The 18,430-nt window shown below is 38.7% G+C and overlaps 1 protein-coding gene across 3 annotated transcripts in view; it reads left to right on the forward strand.

Moving 5' to 3' along the window:
- The window catches only part of LOC105259313 (protein Wnt-7b), a 55,492-nt gene extending 38,017 nt beyond the window's left edge, over positions 1-17,475 (forward strand). For 2 of the 3 annotated variants that reach the window (XM_011271188.3, XM_011271186.3), the window contains exons 3-8: positions 12,109-12,223; positions 12,307-12,378; positions 12,504-12,591; positions 15,814-15,993; positions 16,165-16,477; positions 16,674-17,475. In XM_011271188.3, coding sequence (XP_011269490.1) covers positions 12,109-12,223; positions 12,307-12,378; positions 12,504-12,591; positions 15,814-15,993; positions 16,165-16,477; positions 16,674-16,825 — 920 coding nt within the window. In that variant the 3' untranslated portion in view covers positions 16,826-17,475. The remainder of the gene's footprint in view (positions 1-12,108; positions 12,224-12,306; positions 12,379-12,503; positions 12,592-15,813; positions 15,994-16,164; positions 16,478-16,673) is intronic. The other variant, XM_011271187.3, reaches the window with a different exon arrangement.
- Positions 17,476-18,430: the final 955 nt, after the last annotated feature.

An 18,430-nucleotide genomic window follows, 5' to 3' on the forward strand; every position in this document is an offset into this window, starting at 1 on the left:
AAGTGTGCGTGTAGAAGCGTACAGATAGTTTCAAAGCAAATAAACCGCCATTAACGCGCTTGATTAAGAAACATATAAAACCGACAGGTGCATTGAGTGACGCAGAGGACGAAATACGACTCGAATGGCGTCTAAGACTCGCGGTCGCTCGTTAGAAGAGGCTGCGGATAAATGAGCGAAATAAATTTCTGGTAGCGCGGTATCTCTCGGGGCACCCTCTCTCCGAGATAAACTCTAATTTATTTGCATTGTGAGAGAGAAATATAGACACCTCGGGGCGTGCAATTTCGAAGTATCTCCGAGATACGTCGATATACACATATGCACGCATACGTGTACGTCGTCTTCTCGCCGCCGGTGCGATTCGCATAATCGCGTATCGAAATGTTAACGAGATATAATATAGATATACTATAAACAAATAAATATTTAAATATAATTAGGCACGTCGGTCGCCGTCGATCTGAAAATCCCTCATTACGGAGGCGATGCTACTTAAAACCAATCCCGAGTCGATTCGTCGCGGCCCACTCGGTCGATTCGTGGTGAATACATTTTCATAAATTAGGCGGAGACCCGGGAGACTTTTTCGAGATACGAGAAAAGTAGTGGGCGATGATCGTCTAATCGCCCAAATGAAACGACGTGATTAAGAGATCCATTACGCGCGGTCGATGGACCATACGTTGTAAATTCGAGGCAACAGGACGACGTTCCTGACCCACCGACGTCATCACGAAAAACTGCACTAAAGGCACTTCTCTCTTTCTCTTCTTTCTAGTTAATTATTATTGTAATAATTATATCTCAATCGTACAGCGAGAATTATCTTCTCCAAAAGTCATTGTCACTTTGAGCTAGATTATCGTCGCTTTTATTAGCATGTAACTTCGCAGATGAACTTTATTCTGGCTTGCGTGACAAAATAATTCGGACCGCACAGCAAACGAACGATAAGCAAAGGCAGGAACAAAGGGGGAGACAATGCGAAAGATTCTACGCCAACAAGCGTATCCTCCTCTGCCCTCTTCCTCTTTCCAGCCGAATACCATTGACAAGGATGCTGAGTTAATGCGAAGCCTTATCAATTTTTGTTGGATTCGATAGAGAGCCTTTTTGCACCTCCTCCTCCTTCCTTCCATTCTACCTATATCAATCCTGTTCTCCGCGCTCTCTCGTGCTCGCGTATTTTTTTTTTTTTTTTTTTTTCATTTTCTCTCAACTTCTTATCCGTCTCAAATAACTGGACTGGCCCACACTCGGCGCTCTCGCATGGACACACCTACCTACCTGCCTGCGTCTACCTGCCTTTACCTGCCTGCCTGCCTACCTGCGGTTCCCCCGCTTGGTGCATAGCCCCCGATGCATTCATTCTCCTGTTTCGCATCGATGTACATGCATATTGAGCTATGTCGCGCGGACGACCGTGCGAAATGGCGCACACGCCGGTTTCGACACACGCACGCACGCACGCACGCACGCACGCACGCACGCACGCACGCACGCACGCACGCGCGGGGTAAACCAACGGTGAAGCGAAATGATCCATCAGGTTGCGAAAAGATAAGTTTCTTTTTGAGAAAGAAAATAATAATAATAATAAAGAAAATAATAACCCCCGTCTCGAAAAATATCAGCTTTAAAATTGACAAATTAATATCTTTTATTTCCTTATCTCTTTAATTAATAACCAATCTCGGTTTTATAACCCACCAGAAAGAGCAAGGCAGTATCGAGAGAACCCAGTATGTAATTGTATCGCGTTTAAAGCAACGTGACTCGATCTATCTCTGTCAACTTTATCGTACCGCTAATTTGTTCGATAGCTTGTTGGGGAATCTCTGCCGGCTCGAGATAAGATATACGGCTGCATCCCGGCTCGCGAACACCGAGTGATAACACTCGCGAGAGGAAGCTCCGCGTATCTACCGTGTATCTTCCTCCGCGAAGGAGAAAAGAAACGAAACTAGATAAAATACGCGGCATGGGTGCGCGAGCGAAGGGGTACCGCCTGGGGAAGGAGAGAAATGGCCTTCAGGAATTTATGATCGGGCGCAGAAAATTACTATCGCCGCGGCAAGTATCGCGACATATATCCCTCGGTCTCGCTCGATATACCCGCGAAACTGATATTTATTCGAAGGTAAATTACGAGGCCGCGGATCCGTTTAGGTAACTACGAGGCTACGTCCAAGAGAAACGTTCTGTTCCGGGGATAAGTGTCGGCCGCGCGATTACATTTCGAGCAGATTTAGGCGTCGCACCGCAATTTGCCTGGCGATCTCCTGGCTCGCGCACGTACAAGATCCGCGATAGTAGTCGGTCATGGGATACCGTATCTTATAGGAAGATGGGCGAGACGAATTTCCCTCTACAAATATAGATGAGAGAGAGCGTCTCCTTTCCCTCTCCCTCCCGCAGCATCCCTCATTATTGGCTACGGTCCGGGCTCGTGCTCGGCGATGATCTTGCTCGCCGAAGGCGAAGGAAGGTAGGAACGACGGCAAGACGAACGGGATCGATATAATTCAGCGTACTTTAGCGTAGAAGAGCGCCAACGGCAAGCAACACGAGCGTGGCGCGGAGGATCCTGGTGTGGATTGAGTTATGGACCGATGCGCCCAGGCGCTGGCTCGAGTCCTCGGGGGCTCTCCCCATCTGTGGATATAAGGCCTCTTTAAGCGTCTCGTATAAATAAACTAGTTAATAAATTAATATATCACGCACCGGCGCGTATCTCCTTCCTCGAGTCGCTGCCGACGTGGACAAGTGCCCCTGCGAAAATCGCCAACGAGACAACCGAGGCCATTAATAACGACGTAAAAGAAAGAGAGAGAGGGAATTCGCGTCGCTTCTCACCAGTGTCCTTCTTATTAAGATGTAACCGGTCATCGGGAGCAGTGTACGATAAATACCTTCCAGGAAAACGCTCGGGGAGAGTAGGTAGATAGGTAGCTGTGAAATTCTTTCTTTTTCTCCCCTTCTTCTGATAACAGGTAGATATACTCGGACCTCGGGTAAGAGTTTCGCGCGGTTTGTAATAATAAACGCGATAATGCCTCGTTCGCTTGCGATGTCACGCGAACGTAGTACGCGAGTAATCGTATGCGAGTTATGAGTCTCGAGCCTTGAGGCAACACCGGGGATATATCTCGAGACTCAACCCTTATTTAATCTCTAAGATACGGTGAATGTTTGCATTATCTTAATCTCAATTAAGTTATTAAATTAAACAACACTCGACGCGTCATTCCCTTTCTACATTAATTTATCGTAATATACATACGTGTAAATTGTGTAAAATTGCATGTATAAATTTATACAAAATTAAATGCTAAAGTTTACACTGTTGCGAGATGTTTCACAATAGGAGAGATATACGTGTAATGCTTATATGCTCCAGCGACACCGCGAGAAGGAAGACGGAGAGATCTCGCGAAAGAGAGAGAGAGAGAGAGAGAGAGAGAGAGCACACGATAGCCATAAATCACCAGCCTAACATAACGAATACCGTAAACGAGATATGACCGTGGATCTCCGGACTAACTGATATACTAGACGCGACCCCCCGTCGCCGCAGCCTCGCGCGAATACGAGTGTCGTACAATGACGCATTAAGTGCATTACACGCTTACGTGACAGGGATCTCTCTCTCTTTCTGTCGGCGTTATTTAATATCGCATCTAGTGACACCTCACCAGGAGTACTAAGATAGTTTGATAGTGAAATAGAGCAGTCTTTGTCTGCACCGAACAATGATTTATCATATGATAAGAGAAAGAGATGTAAATAACAGTGAATATATTAATAATGAATTGAATTATTTACAAAAATCTCACACGGATTACTTTGAGTTTTGTATATTTTAAATTTCTTTGGATGATACGAAATATACATGATTCAGAAATTTATATTCCGTAACGTATGATAAAGTGATATCTCTGAGAAGTATAAACTTTTGTAAATAATTATAAAAAAATTTTCTTGTATACATTTTTTTAAAACAATTTTGAGAGATTTTTAGCAATATTTAATTTTAAGAATTTATCAGCGACTCTTAAGAGAGAGAGAGAGAGAGAGAGAGAGAGAGAGAGAGAGAGAGAGAGAGAGAGAGAGAGAGAGAAATTATACCACATATTTATCGTTTACCACGATCCGGATCAGTTAAGAAAAATCAAGTCGGGCTACCTCGTTAAAAATGAGATCCCTCGACGAAAAGAAACAAGCATGAGAGCCCAAAGTGGATTCGAATGCAAATTCAACGGTCGGATCAAACAAATGCTAAGTGCGTCTTAATTATAGTAATTGGTTAATTGTCCCGTGTTATCTGATCGAGTTCAACTTGTCGATGGAGCAAAAATCGCGCGCATTTATCCTTATCAGATTTTTGTCCGAGGATACTGGAGAGTGTCGTGCTGGTTTCACGTAAAAGAACATAAAAACTGAATCGGAACCACGTGCAATTCGTTAAAATCGAATAAACGTCCATTGATTATGAATTTATTATGCCCACGGTGGTCCTTATTATAGGCTCGTAAAAAATTATTCATAGCCGTTGAGTCAAAATCGCAATCTCGTTAATCTGTAATTTTTAATTTCTTAGTTTTTACTGTGTGCGTGCGTGCGTACATATGTGTGTGTGTATATACTAAAAAGTAACATATTTACAGGTACCCAAGTTTATTAAGAATAACAGAATTGTTGGAGCGCAAAATTTGGCATGCATAAATTAATTTCTTATAATTATAAGCTTCGTTAATTGCTCATCGTACTTATGCTGAAATTAATTGCCTCAATCTCTCAACGAAAACACTGCGATTAATACGCCGCGATTTCGATATCTTTTTTCTTCTGATTGCGCCAAAAAGTGCGGTCACTCCGTTTTAATCCAGCAATCGCTCCTCGGCGGCGGTTTATGATGATTGAACGATGATTATTCATTGAATCGGCGCGGCCAAGTAGTTTCAGATTACAAAAGGACGGTCAAAAGGATGACCATAAAAGTCGGTCCCGCTCTCTCGTCCGTCTCGCGAAGAGGAGAGTCGTGCGATGCTCTTTGTCGTACTTTGGTCCATCCATCGTCGCACAAAAGGGAACAGAGGGAGAGGGAGGGTGGAGGAGGAGGAAACGTACTGAATCGCACGTGCATTACTTTTACGCCATTGTATAAGGGAGAGAGAAAACGCGGGCCCTAAAATATTCCACCCCGCGTGCTATCATCGCGCGGTTATGCCTCATGAATAACTCTTGGAATATCTCTTCTCTTTCTCTCTCCCTTCTTTTTCTCTCTTTCTTTCTCTTTCTCAGATTCGTATTATGAAGACAATCGACCGCGCCGGCGTTAAACCATAGGCATAAGTGTTAAACGACACGGCGACCATTGGGATTTAACTGGCACACGCATCCCCCTAAAGTCGTTAATCTTTTAACTCCCGACTACTATGGTTGCATAATATTGCGATGAGTGTATGTGACAGTTCTTATCATGTGACATTTCGAGTAAATGAAACAATGTTCTTTGGGTCAGAATGTCATAACCGGTAAAAATTATTTTAAAAATTATTTGATTGAAAATTGCAAATAAAAAAAGAAAAATTATTCCTTTAAATTTTTCTACAACATCGATACTAGATTTAAATAATCTTTTCAGAGGATTGATTGTTGAAGATGTAATACCTGATTTTTGTTCGCTATAAAAGATATCTAATTTCAATATTCTTTCGACCAAATTATCATAACCGATAAAATATACTTTAAAAATTATTTTATTAAAAATTCCGGATAAAAAAATTAACTTTAAATTTCCAACATCGCTTTAAGTAATCTTTTCATAGGATTGAAGATCCATATAATAGCTTTTTTTACAACTGTAAGATAATCTTTTTGCAATTTCAATAAATTCTGCGTCCTGCGTCCAGATCGTTTCCGCGAAACGCTACCGAACTGTCATTTAATTTGATTTATGTGATAAACAAGCTATATATATTAATTACTACTTGCTCGTTGCATCGGCGAGCAATGCCGATTCTGACAAAGATTCGCCCGAGGCTTCGTCGATGAATCAAAGTTTCTTACGATCGCAGAACGATAGCGATAATTCGAACTTTGTTCGTCTGCAAAAATATCTTTCTGATCTTTTTGATAGTGCCGTTAACGAACGCAAAACGCAAATTAAAAGATCTGACTGCGTGCTAAGGGATTTTTTATTACGATACGATTATCTCCTCGTTTGGAGTGGAATAACAATTCTCGATTCGCAGAAAATCGAATTGGAATAAAAACGCACGGCTGACCGAGTCATAATTATCGCGGAAAAATAATCGGCGAGGATCTCTATAAATAATGCGTCGCCAAACTCGAATGCGTTCGCGATATTATCGCAATGTATTCGTAGGGATCCTGATTAATGCGAATACTTGATACCTAAGAGCGACGACTAGCTGCACTCTATTTTTTTATGCTATTCAGCTTTCTACAGACGTCCTTACGCAGATCAATCGTGAGGAACGAAGAAAGGAAGCGACGTTTCATTCGTCCTGGTACCGTATCGTTCAATGGTACCCTACCTACCATCGATACAGGGTACGTAGGCGAGTCGAGGGCGAACGATCTGTTCTCCTGTGACAAACGCCATGGGCCAATAAGGATTTCCCGTGCACAATACTCGTACATGCATACAAGAGAGACGCGCGAAACCTTTAACCCCGACACGACGAGCGAAAAGAAAGGGAGGAGAGACAAAGCGCGAGCGAAAGCAAGTTTCACACGTACACACGTGCACGTGTATGCGCATACATACATAGGAGCCAGCGAACAAATTTTTCTCACGACGAAATAAAGATCTTGTCGGACACGAGGTGATACAAGACGAAACATCGCCACGCGTGGTGGCCGAAACATGCTCGTTCGCTAAGATATTGCTGGCTCTCTTCTCAGCGTCCACCCACTGAGAGTTCACATTTTGTACATGCCTCGCTTGCTGAAGCGCTAAGAAGCGAGAAATTGTAATAAATCTAATTGTATTGTAATCAATAAATAATTCCCATTAGAAAATGCAGCGAATAAATCTATATAAATAGGCAAAATACACAATTATGCATTGAATTTTCTGAATCTAATGACAATTTAATACTGGAGATTGCGCAGAGATATCTTGATCCCGATAAAATATTAAATTACGTCGAGTATATTTGATATACCCATGTATAAAAAGAACTCGGAAAACAGATCACATTACTGGATCCATCTACAATGATACATATGTGAGTCTCTTAGGAGCCAACTTAATCAACTTCACTTGTATATTTTTTAAATTTTAGTATCATAACGCTATCATATGCTCTGGTACTAAAATTAAAAAATCCATAAAAAATGGAATCGATTAGTTTGACTTTCGAAAGATTCATACACTGGCGAGGAAACCTCTGACAAGCGAGAGATCCGTCTCTTTTTAATCGGATTAAATTATCCTTCGTACCCTCTCGTCTTGAAATAACGAGTCATAATGTCATTTCAATGATATAGCAGTAATATCACGCGAAATATTTTATTGCCCGGACACGATACATTCGGACTTGTTACCTTGAATAAGATAAAAAATCGCGAGGTATAAAATCGCGGAGGACATCATAACGCAGAGTTAAGCAGAAAAAGAAACGTCATTTTAAACAATGCGAGCATTGTGGGTGGATGTTGCGATGCATCACGTATTTGAAGTCTACCGCTATGAATGTGTCTCATGTACACGACAGATAAGATGCAAGATTTAATCCTCGTCGGGATTATTTCTCGTGCCAGTTTTAATGCCGGTCAACAAATGGTAGATTCTCGCACTTTGTTGATCCCGCCAGAGTAATCAACTTGATTCTCGCGCAGAATCACCAACTTTTCTATTCGCTAATTAATTTGAAAATTTTTTAATCAGATAAGTCATACCTTTCTCCCACGATGAGCGATGAAACTCGATAAAGATCGTTTCTTCCATGACGCATAATGAAAGTATTTTTCCCAGATGGATACGAAGTCTGAAACAAAAAATATAAAATATATTAATGGAGATTCTTAAGATTCTATGCAGATATTTTAAAGAGAAAGATAAGATTAATATTTGTTGAAATAAAAGTTTAAATTATGATTCCTCGATTACATTTATAATGAAAATTGCTGTCTGGATCGTAAAACATATCTGCAGGTTTGTAATATTATACGTATTTATATTAATGATAAATTTTTGCCGGAGAAATGAACGTCGCGCTAAGAAATGGATGGTCGGGGGATTGCGATGAGAGATCAAACTCATTATTAAATTTGATTTCGCGTCGTGCAATCGTCGTAAATAATCGCCCACGTTCGGTGACGCGGCGGCTTATAAATTTCGTATAGCCATTATACGAGTCATTTAAAATGCGATGATATAAATTAAAAGATCGCTCAGGCATGACGATTGATCGCGGGGCCCTTACACTGCTCCTTTTTAAGCTGTCGCTTAAACCGCCTCTTGAACAGTAGTCGACGATACTTTGACATAGAATCGAAAATCCAAATAAAAATTGTAATATTGATAAATATCAAGCGCAGAAATTATTGCAATTCGGTCACTCCGAACAAAGATAAATTTCAACGAGAACTATTGCACGCAGAATAATCCATTTTCGTTCAACTCGCTGCTCCGCAATATTTTCGGACGTTAATAAGCGCGCGGGCAAACGTGACATACACGACGCACGCACAAACGCACATATACAGATGGCTACGCATATAATGTACGGCGCAAATAGATTGAGGCCTACTCTCTCGCCGGTTCGGCATGAACAACGACTCTTCGGTATCACCGTATGCCGTGACCTAATATGGAAGCGGTGCTCATTTGGCGCGTTCACGTTTTACAGCTGAAATGAATTTATGTGAAAAGGCCACCTCTCTTTCTCCTCTCCGCCCATCGGCGGAAGCGAGCGAACGAGCAAGAAGGAGAGGGAGAAAAAGAAGAAAGAGCCGCGGCATCGCGGCAAATGCCGACGAAACGATAAATTTACCCCTTACCGGCTCTTCCGACGTTAAACGGATGGCCGCGCTGCCGTCCTTTGACATAAACGCTCGGCGTAAATTCATCAACCTTTTGACCGATGCGCCCGGCTCGGGCCAATCGGCTCCTCTTTCGATGTCGATCGCGATTCGGAAGACGCTTTCACAAATAGAAATGCAAATTTGCTCTCCATATAATTTTCCATTATTAATACAACAAAATGTACGGCACCGGTCAAAAATATCACCTTTATGTTTTTTGAGGATAACTTAATTCAAAGTATACATATTTAATCAATTTTTCTTGAGTTTAGTATTAAACATATTTGACTAGATAGAAATAATATATCCTTTGAATATCCTCAAGAAACATAAATGTGATATATTTTTGACCAGTATTAAAAAAACAGGACATATAAAAGTCTCGGAAGAATTTATACCAAAGAATCCAGAAATGAAGAAATCTAAAGAATTCGACTGCGATATGTAAAGTTGAAACAGAGACACTCGTAAGGGACATCGAAACCTTTCATTTCCCACACAAGACCGCGCACTGTCCTATTACGTTCTTAGTCTTCACGACAGAAATCATGGCGCAAAAAGCGCAGCATCACGACCGCAATCTCGCGAGGCGTAAACGCGTTCGTTTTCTCACCGCGAGTCCGTCGAGTCCGCGAGTGCGATTGCACGACAAGAACATCATCGTGGTAACCGAGCAACAAAGTCTGACAATAAAAGCAGAAGAGAATAGAATGTACGCGACTCTGCAACGCCACGTAGGATGCTGTCATATATTTTTTACAAACACCCTGCATTCGCCGCATTGTCCTCTCGAGAATCACCTTCGCTCGGTATAATAAGACAATTCAATTAATGACGTCTAATCGCACAGTCAAGTCATCATACTCTTGACACGTTTGTATTTTTAACTCTTTCTTTTAGCTGCGCTTCCCTACTACTTTATATTTGTTACACGTGACTTACGTAATGTGAAAGAACGGGAAATCTCATATGCGTATTTGTAATTTATCTTTCAGTAGCTTTTATTCCACATGTATTCATTAGACATTAAGAATGAAGATTAATTATTAGAAATAGAGAAAGTTCGTCTTGGCGTGCTTGAAATGTGGAGATTCTACTATAAGCATATTTTAATCCGCCTTATTCTATTCATTTAATAAATAAAAATCGCTCAAAATAATATTTGCAGAAAATATCCCTCCTTTTCATAATTGCATAGATGATTTTGGGACGAGGACAGCTCTATCTTGACATACGTTGTCGCAATCGCAATAATCAAAGCGCGCATTGCAAAAAATCGGAGCCGAATGCAAGAGTCGTGGATGTAACTTCTTTCGCGGGGCTTATTTACTTTCATAACACACGAGGTCCAGGCAGGCGCGTGTCGGTGGCTGTGAGTTATGACCGCGTGCATAACAAACATCGACTCGAGTTATCGTGTAGGATGATTCCGCTGTAATTACAGTTAGCCGGATCTCTTTTCGTTTCCCAGCGTTGCTCGATAAGGAATACACTTGTTGCATAGGCGACCGTAACCGAGGGATGTATAATCAAGAGATTCCCTCAAATCTTATAAAAAAATTTGTCTGAAAAAACTCTCTAATTTTCCAACTTGTATTCAAAATTCCAGATAAAAGATTTTTGGATACAATTTCTTAAAATAAATTTCTTTATTCTATGTATTTTCTAATGCTTTTCACTTATAGAAAGAATCTTAAGTTTCAAATGCTAGACTTACAAGTGTATTGAAAAAGCTGACAATAGCTTTCGTAAAAGAAAATTTTTCAATTGCATAATATTTTTATTTTTTCATTTGTTAAAAATTATATTCAATACTTTGTTAAAACATGAAATATGTAAGATTTTTTATAGACATATTTATATTTTAAACACATAAATTCACTTGATTTATCAGCGATTATCGATTGCTTGTAGCATAAAAGCAAAATTATCAAAGAAAAAATTTTGCAAAAAATTCCCCGATTCTAAATAAAATTCTATGAGAATTTCCTGACTTTTTCAGATAAAAAAAAATTCCTAACAATTTTCACAAAATTTCCCAACTTTAAATAAAATTCTATGAGAATTTCCTGATTTTTCCAGATAAAAAAATATTCCTGACAATTTTAAATTTTCCTTTTTTTCCAGAGAATAGACATCCAGATAATGCGAAATTTAATTTATTCATTATATTGTTTGATCGATATTCTTCTCTGGTAATTATACAAAAGCGAAAATTTCCTCCACGCAAACTGGCTGGCATTATAAATTCGATGTTAATATAAATCGAATCTACATGAGATTATCACGCGATTACTGACATGACGGACGCGCGAATTAAAGCCAAGCAGATTTGACGACGATAGAGTGAAACGCCAACTGAATCGGACAGTCCTGAGAGCGGCGCGTAGGTGTCGACGACGACGACGATGATGGAATGAAAAATGGGTATCGCGAGAAAACGGACGTACGGTAATTCATTCAACGTGGCATAAACGAGGCGAGAGCGCGGCTCACGCGGCTAATTAATTGCGCTCGCGCGCGGCACCGTCACGATGGCGAACAACTAGCTGTAATAAATTCGCGTGACGGAAAAGAATGCTTGACGAGGCAGCGCCAAGCTAGAAAGCCTCCGGGGTCCTCGGATCTCCGGTCGACGTGTAAATTTCAAACGAATCACGATTCATGCACGCGGCTATAAACGTTCAATTATTAATTGACCCGGAAAGAGAATGCGTTTACGTTTCACATAATCTACGGATGACGCTGACCACAACACATGTATTTATATAATCGCGGCAATCTTCTATAGCTTGTGTATATAATAATATTTTATATTATATAATAATATTTTATATTATATAATAATATTTGTATATAATTATAATATTTTATATTTGATTTTATATTTTATATAATATTTTATATTATTATTATATAATAGTAATATTTTATATTTATATTATATAATAATATTTTCTTGGAAATTGTTCTATTCTACTAAATTTGACGCTTGTAATTTATGACGGCTTGAAAAATTTTTTTAACATAAATTTCTATTTACAGGTAGTAGGGAGGCAGCTTTCACGTACGCGATAAGTTCGGCCGGTGTCACGTATGCGGTTACCGCAGCTTGTAGTCGTGGCAACCTCACCGCCTGCGGTTGCGAACCTGCCGTAAGGTACTTGCACGATGTAAAATTGTGTGTACATGTAAACATACAATATTAATTATTATAAATTAATATATCGCGTCCATTTGTAGGACGAGGAAGGAATTACCGCCGAACGGCTGGGAATGGGGCGGTTGCAGCGCCGACGTCACGTACGGAATGAGGTACTATGTTAATAAGAGATAGTTAATTAGATTCTCGCTAATTCCAAGTTAGCTTGCCTCGCGACGACAAACGCTCGCTTTCTCTAGAGACACGCGTGAATTTTAATATTATAATTTAATGCTAGGTTCGCGCGTAGGTTTCTGGACGCGAGGGAGATCGAAGGAGACGCTCGGAGCTTGATGAATCTTCACAACAACAAAGCCGGAAGAAAGGTAAGAAAGTAAATTGACGCTAGCGTTTTTATATCTCATCGTAATATTTATAAGAACGTCGGTTTTTTTCGCGAGAAGAAAGCTCTCGGAAAGCGTCAAAAGTCAGTCGGACAGATAGCGCGTAAAGCAACTACTACGTAATGAACATCATAATTACCGTGAAGCGATACTAATTACTGTAACTCGCGAGAGGAATCGTTTAGCGCGGAAATTAAGCTCGCCGACATTTGACGACGGCATGGTACTTCGTCGCTACCTCAATCTCATCGTCTCGTATATAATTATATTACGCGTGATTTTAAAATTATATGGTAGAGTATTATACACGAGAAGCTATGTACAATGCAATCGAAAGAAGCGGACGCATCGTCGTTCCCGTTAACTTGTTACTTAATTTACTCGAAACGCATTTACGTTTATAAATTTATTTGCATACTATACGTGCGTATGTGTGGGCATCTACACACATATTTCCGGACCTACGTTTGTGTAATATTTTTTTTCTTACTTCTACTTGTAGAATTTATTGAAGTAGAATTTATTTGATCGTTTAACTTTGAAACATTCTATAAATAAATAAATAAATATATAAATATATATAGGGTGTTTCTTAATAAATGTGAAAAATTTTAGTAGATGATTCTTTCAGTTATACTGTTCCAAAAATGGAGGTAAAAATTAAGTTTTTATTTTTTTCTCAAATTTAGAAAAAGTTGAAGAAATTAGGTGGATATTTTCTACTAGTAAAAGGTTATTTATTAATATTTTTTCGCAGTCATTAAGAAACACCCTGTGTGTGTGTGTGTGTGTGTGTGTGTGTGTGTGTGTATGTATATATATATATATATATATATATATATATAATTTATTTATTTATTTATTTATTTATATAACGTGTGAAGATATCAATAGTATCTTCGGATGGAAATGATCCGAGATCGAATAACAAGGCGGTAATATCCATAATGAGACGCGCACACATCTCTCGTATACGAAGCGTATGCAAACCAGACGCTATCAAATTTGATTTATCGCGCAATAACCCACTGAGGAGCCAATCATCCCCGAAGAAGACAATGTCGTCGTTTCGCGATTCGCACGGACGCACCCGTTCACCTTACATTATCTAGACATTTCAATCGTGTCTCGTGAAAATAATCAATATCGCGACAATCTGATTAAGATATATCATATCGATATTTCATTCCGCGTTCGTGCAATTATAATAATTCCTTTCATAGTTGAAAAGGTAATTAAGAGCAACTGTAAATTTATCGACTTGTTTATATATCGAGGATTAAAATCCCTTTCCTCCTCGCGGCTTGTTGGACGATTATGTATCCCTGCTCGCGCAGGAAGGTCGACAATCGACAACGAACGTTTGTGAGAAACGATGTCCGAGGTCGAGGGCGGCCTGCCTTAATTGGGGAAAGTTCGTTCTTTCGAGCTTTCTTCGATGGGCCTTTATTACGGGCGGGCAATAAAAACTCTCCTTTCCGTAGGTATGTATCGTATACGTAGGTATGTATCACGCGTATACACACGTGTACCTCGGTCCCGCGAGGGGCTAACGATTTATTCTCACAACGTCGATCGTCCCGACGCGCATACTTTATGCCCCGACGATTTTTTCAACCTCTCCTCTCTCCCGCACGCATCCGTGGCACACACCACACGCGGAGATAATTCGAAATATAAACCAGTTTCGCGTGTACGCATCGCTATCGCATCGTATCCGCTCGCGCGCGCGCGTTCGACGCACAATGAGAGGTCCCTGCCTTCCCCCTTTCCGCTCCCTTCTTTCTTTGCCCCTCCCTATCGGGAATCGAGCGAGCAACAGGAATTTACAGATGAGCACTCGATACGATTACAACCATTTAAAATCACGCGGTCGGTCGTTCCGAGATGCATCTCCCGCGCCCAGTGGCGTGGTTATGCAAAATCTTTACACCGGATTAATTTGCAAAAATATCGCTTGATCGCGTCACAGTTACGCTTCTATCAAAATCACAGTGTTCAGATATATGTGATTAAGAATTGTATTCTTCGCTTAACTTGTACTACGTATATTATGTATCTAAATCATAAGTTCGAAACATAAATCAGTCATATATGTATGGAAATATCGAAATATAATTAAAGCATTGGGATTAGAATCTAAAGAAGGAACCTTTGGCGAATCTTTTTTCAAGAGATACAGTCGTGTGTGTAAATTTTTCACGTTTTTAAACGTTAAAGGAAATGTTATAAAAAAATATGAACATGCTAAAGTTGAAAATTATTATAAATAATATTATGACGAATTATAACTATAATTGAGATGATTCTCTTTCTCTCTACGCCATTGATTCCTTCATAATGAATCGATGCGTATCTCCTTGTCCTTTGAAAATGATTCAGGCATCGAACGACGCATCCGTTCTCATCGAGCATACATTGTAAAAGTTTTCGTTCTCATTTTCATTCGCATCGAAAGGGACACACGTGTAGATTTGAAATTTGCATAGGACATACGTTGTACGATGTAAGGAACTAATCGGTGTACATCACCTTGCATTGATCGCGCCGAGTTGTCGTCTGTTTCGATACGATATATGATTTCTCGATCTTAAGCAAATCTGTTTTATATTTGTACCTTTGAATCAAATCAATATATCTTACTTACAAGTCTATAATTATGAGATATTTCGCATATTGCATTTAAATAATTAAAAAAGGAATTTAAAACGCAAATCCAATTTTTAAAAATTGTAGACTGCTATTATTTGTTTTTTTCATATAGCCAAACTATTAATGAAAACTGATTTGTTTTCAATAAGAAATTATGCATAGTTATGTAACAACCAAGACACTTTTCCTTATTGACTATAAAACAATAGATAATAGCCATCTTTTATATAATTATAGCAATTTAATAAGATTTCCGATTCAAATATGTAATGCAAAAAGACGAAATTATAGCAATAATATAAGTTGAATAACATTCTATTCTTCAATTGTATCATTTTATTCGTAATCAGTCCAACTGAGCATTATAACTTTTTATAAGATTTAGTAATAGTAAAATACAATAATTAATATCATTGCCGTAAGTGCTTGCACTTTTGTAAAACGCAAAGTTAAATGTCAGTCGGAGATGAATAAAGAAAAGTGAATAATGAAGAAAACACACGCGAGGAATCATAATGTCCATGGAAATTATGCTATTATTTTTTTTTCTAGATCGTTAAGGCTCATCTGCAAACGGAGTGCAAATGTCACGGCGTGTCCGGATCATGTACCGTGAGAACGTGTTGGCGAACGTTGCCGAGTTTTCGCCAGATCGGAGACGCGCTCATGAAGAAATATTACAGGGCCAGACCCGTCATCGCTGTTACACCGCCACCTCCGTCCACGGATCAGGTAATTTGTCTTAGTAAATTAATTCATTAATTTGATAAATCAATATATGGCCGATTTGGAATGCGATTAATGTATATATTATGATTATAATATATCTAAATCGAGTCGCATCTTTTTCTTTCAATAATATTTTTACAAAAATTCTATACGAGATACTTCCGTACGTCATAGACACTGGACGCGATGTCGCATTCCGCGTCGGCGGAAATGGTACCTATATTGGGCAACGACGCCAAAACTCAAGGCAAGCCGAACGATCTCGCCAAGTCGCGGCACGAGCCCTCGAAGAAGTCCAGCAAGTCGCGGAAGCCGCATTTGGTCTTGAAAAAGACGAAGGTCAGCGGTGGTCCGGGCAAAGGATTGAAGAGGATCCCGAAGAGGAGCGAGCTGGTCTACCTGCAATCTTCCCCCAACTACTGCGAGCCGGATTTGGCGCAGGGTAGTCTTGGCACACAGGGCAGATACTGCAATCGTACGAGCAAAGGTAAGAAGAAATGATATATGAATGATATATGAATTTTTATTATAATTCTCTTGTTCAAAAGAAAAAGAGATTTTTGTGCGCGAATCTTTTCACTTCTCCCGCCTCCATTTTGAATATTCGATCAACGAAGAGATCGCGTTTGTTCATTCTTGTCGATCGCAAGAATATTTATCGCTTACCCTTTCTTTTCGTCCAGGAACCGATGGATGCGATTTAATGTGCTGCGGTCGTGGTTACAACACGCACCAATTCACGAGAACGTGGCAGTGCAAATGCAAGTTTCACTGGTGTTGCCGTGTGCAGTGCGAGACTTGCACGGAACGTACCGAGGAATACACTTGCAAATAACGCTATTACCGACATACGATGTGTATATATTTACGAATACCATCTTTACCGACGATAAAGTCTATCTTCGAGAAAGCGGGAGAAATGACACGCGAGAAACATGCGATCTCATATACAATATATATGTCATTATATACAAAAGCGAAGCAAAATATATAATAATAATAATTGTGTATCGAGTGATATTATTGTTGTTCGATTCGATCGGGATTGATTTTGTAAAATTCTTAGCGCCTTTTCGTGACATCGAGTAATCACGAGATTACAAATGTCAGATAAAAATAAATTTAAATATCATTTTAGATACCGAATTCTCTTATCTTATAGAGTTTCATACTCGCCTGTTACTTTTTATTTCTACTGTTTATTATTATATTTTAGGCCTTGATGCTTCATATATATTGACACGATCATGCTGTAGTAAATAAGCATATTTAACATTATATTCGCTATGTACATCGATATGCGAATACGATTCAACAAGAATACATAGTTTATAAGTAGTTTACGAATGTTCTCTTAAAATTGTAGCGTAAAAATAGATTGTTCTCTAAATCAATATTAAAAGGCAAATCTCCTTCTTCTCCTCCTCAAATTATCGTTATAAGCTTTCAAAATATATACTTTACATAGGAATATATTTCATAAATTATTTATTAAAATCACACACGATAAATTATATTAATTATATTCGTATAAATAATGTATTTGTCTGTTCACTGATGAATAAAATAGAAATAAAATAAATAAGTGTCTTCACATCCATATATATCGTGTGATATTATCTTTTATTATTATTTTTTTACTTGTTTACCTGACATATTCCACTTTGACGAATGTTGTTTATTCCGTTAGCTGATTACTTCTTCATTAGAAAAAGTATGTAGATAAAAGAAAGAGTGTATTGATGCTGTGTCTGCAAAGTCATGCTTCAGGAAAGAGAAATATGAATCTTCTCATCGTTTCTCATCAAGTCATCTGTGCACTGAATGTAGAATGTATTCTCATGTCATCGCGCAGGAGTTGTAAGTTGTAATCTTCGTAATTTCGATCCATGTATCTAAAAAAATATAATTTAAATATATTTTTGGAAAATATTTTATGTACTTGTTCAAGTAACATACAAAAACATTATATATATAACGCATATATTTTAAAATATATGATATGGATATTTGATATTTTTTATATAAAAATATAATTATAACTATTTTGCTAATTTAAAACGTAGTATAATTATGCAATTTTATTGTTGACATGTCTTTATATACCTTTATATTTTCGAAAAACATATCAATTTGCAACTGCAGATTATCAAAAATTTATTTTTAAATAGTACTTCAATCAATTTAACAAATTTCAAGAATCAACTGTATCATTTAGTACAAGTCCATACATACATTTTAATTATTTCCAAGAAAAAGATATGGATAATACGTACATACGTATATATGACTTTAAACTCGACAATCTGAACAATTTAATGTCGTATTAAAGCAATATGTACCTGTCTCGTGCAGGCTTCAAGATATCGTCCAATGCCAACAATCACGTCACTGTTAAAATTGTCGACAAATCTGCTCATCGATGTTGCTGTACAAGTCC

Source organism: Camponotus floridanus, unplaced genomic scaffold, assembly GCF_003227725.1.
Source record: "Camponotus floridanus strain SB8 unplaced genomic scaffold, Cflo_v7.5 scaffold9, whole genome shotgun sequence".
NCBI lineage: Eukaryota > Metazoa > Arthropoda > Insecta > Hymenoptera > Formicidae > Camponotus > Camponotus floridanus.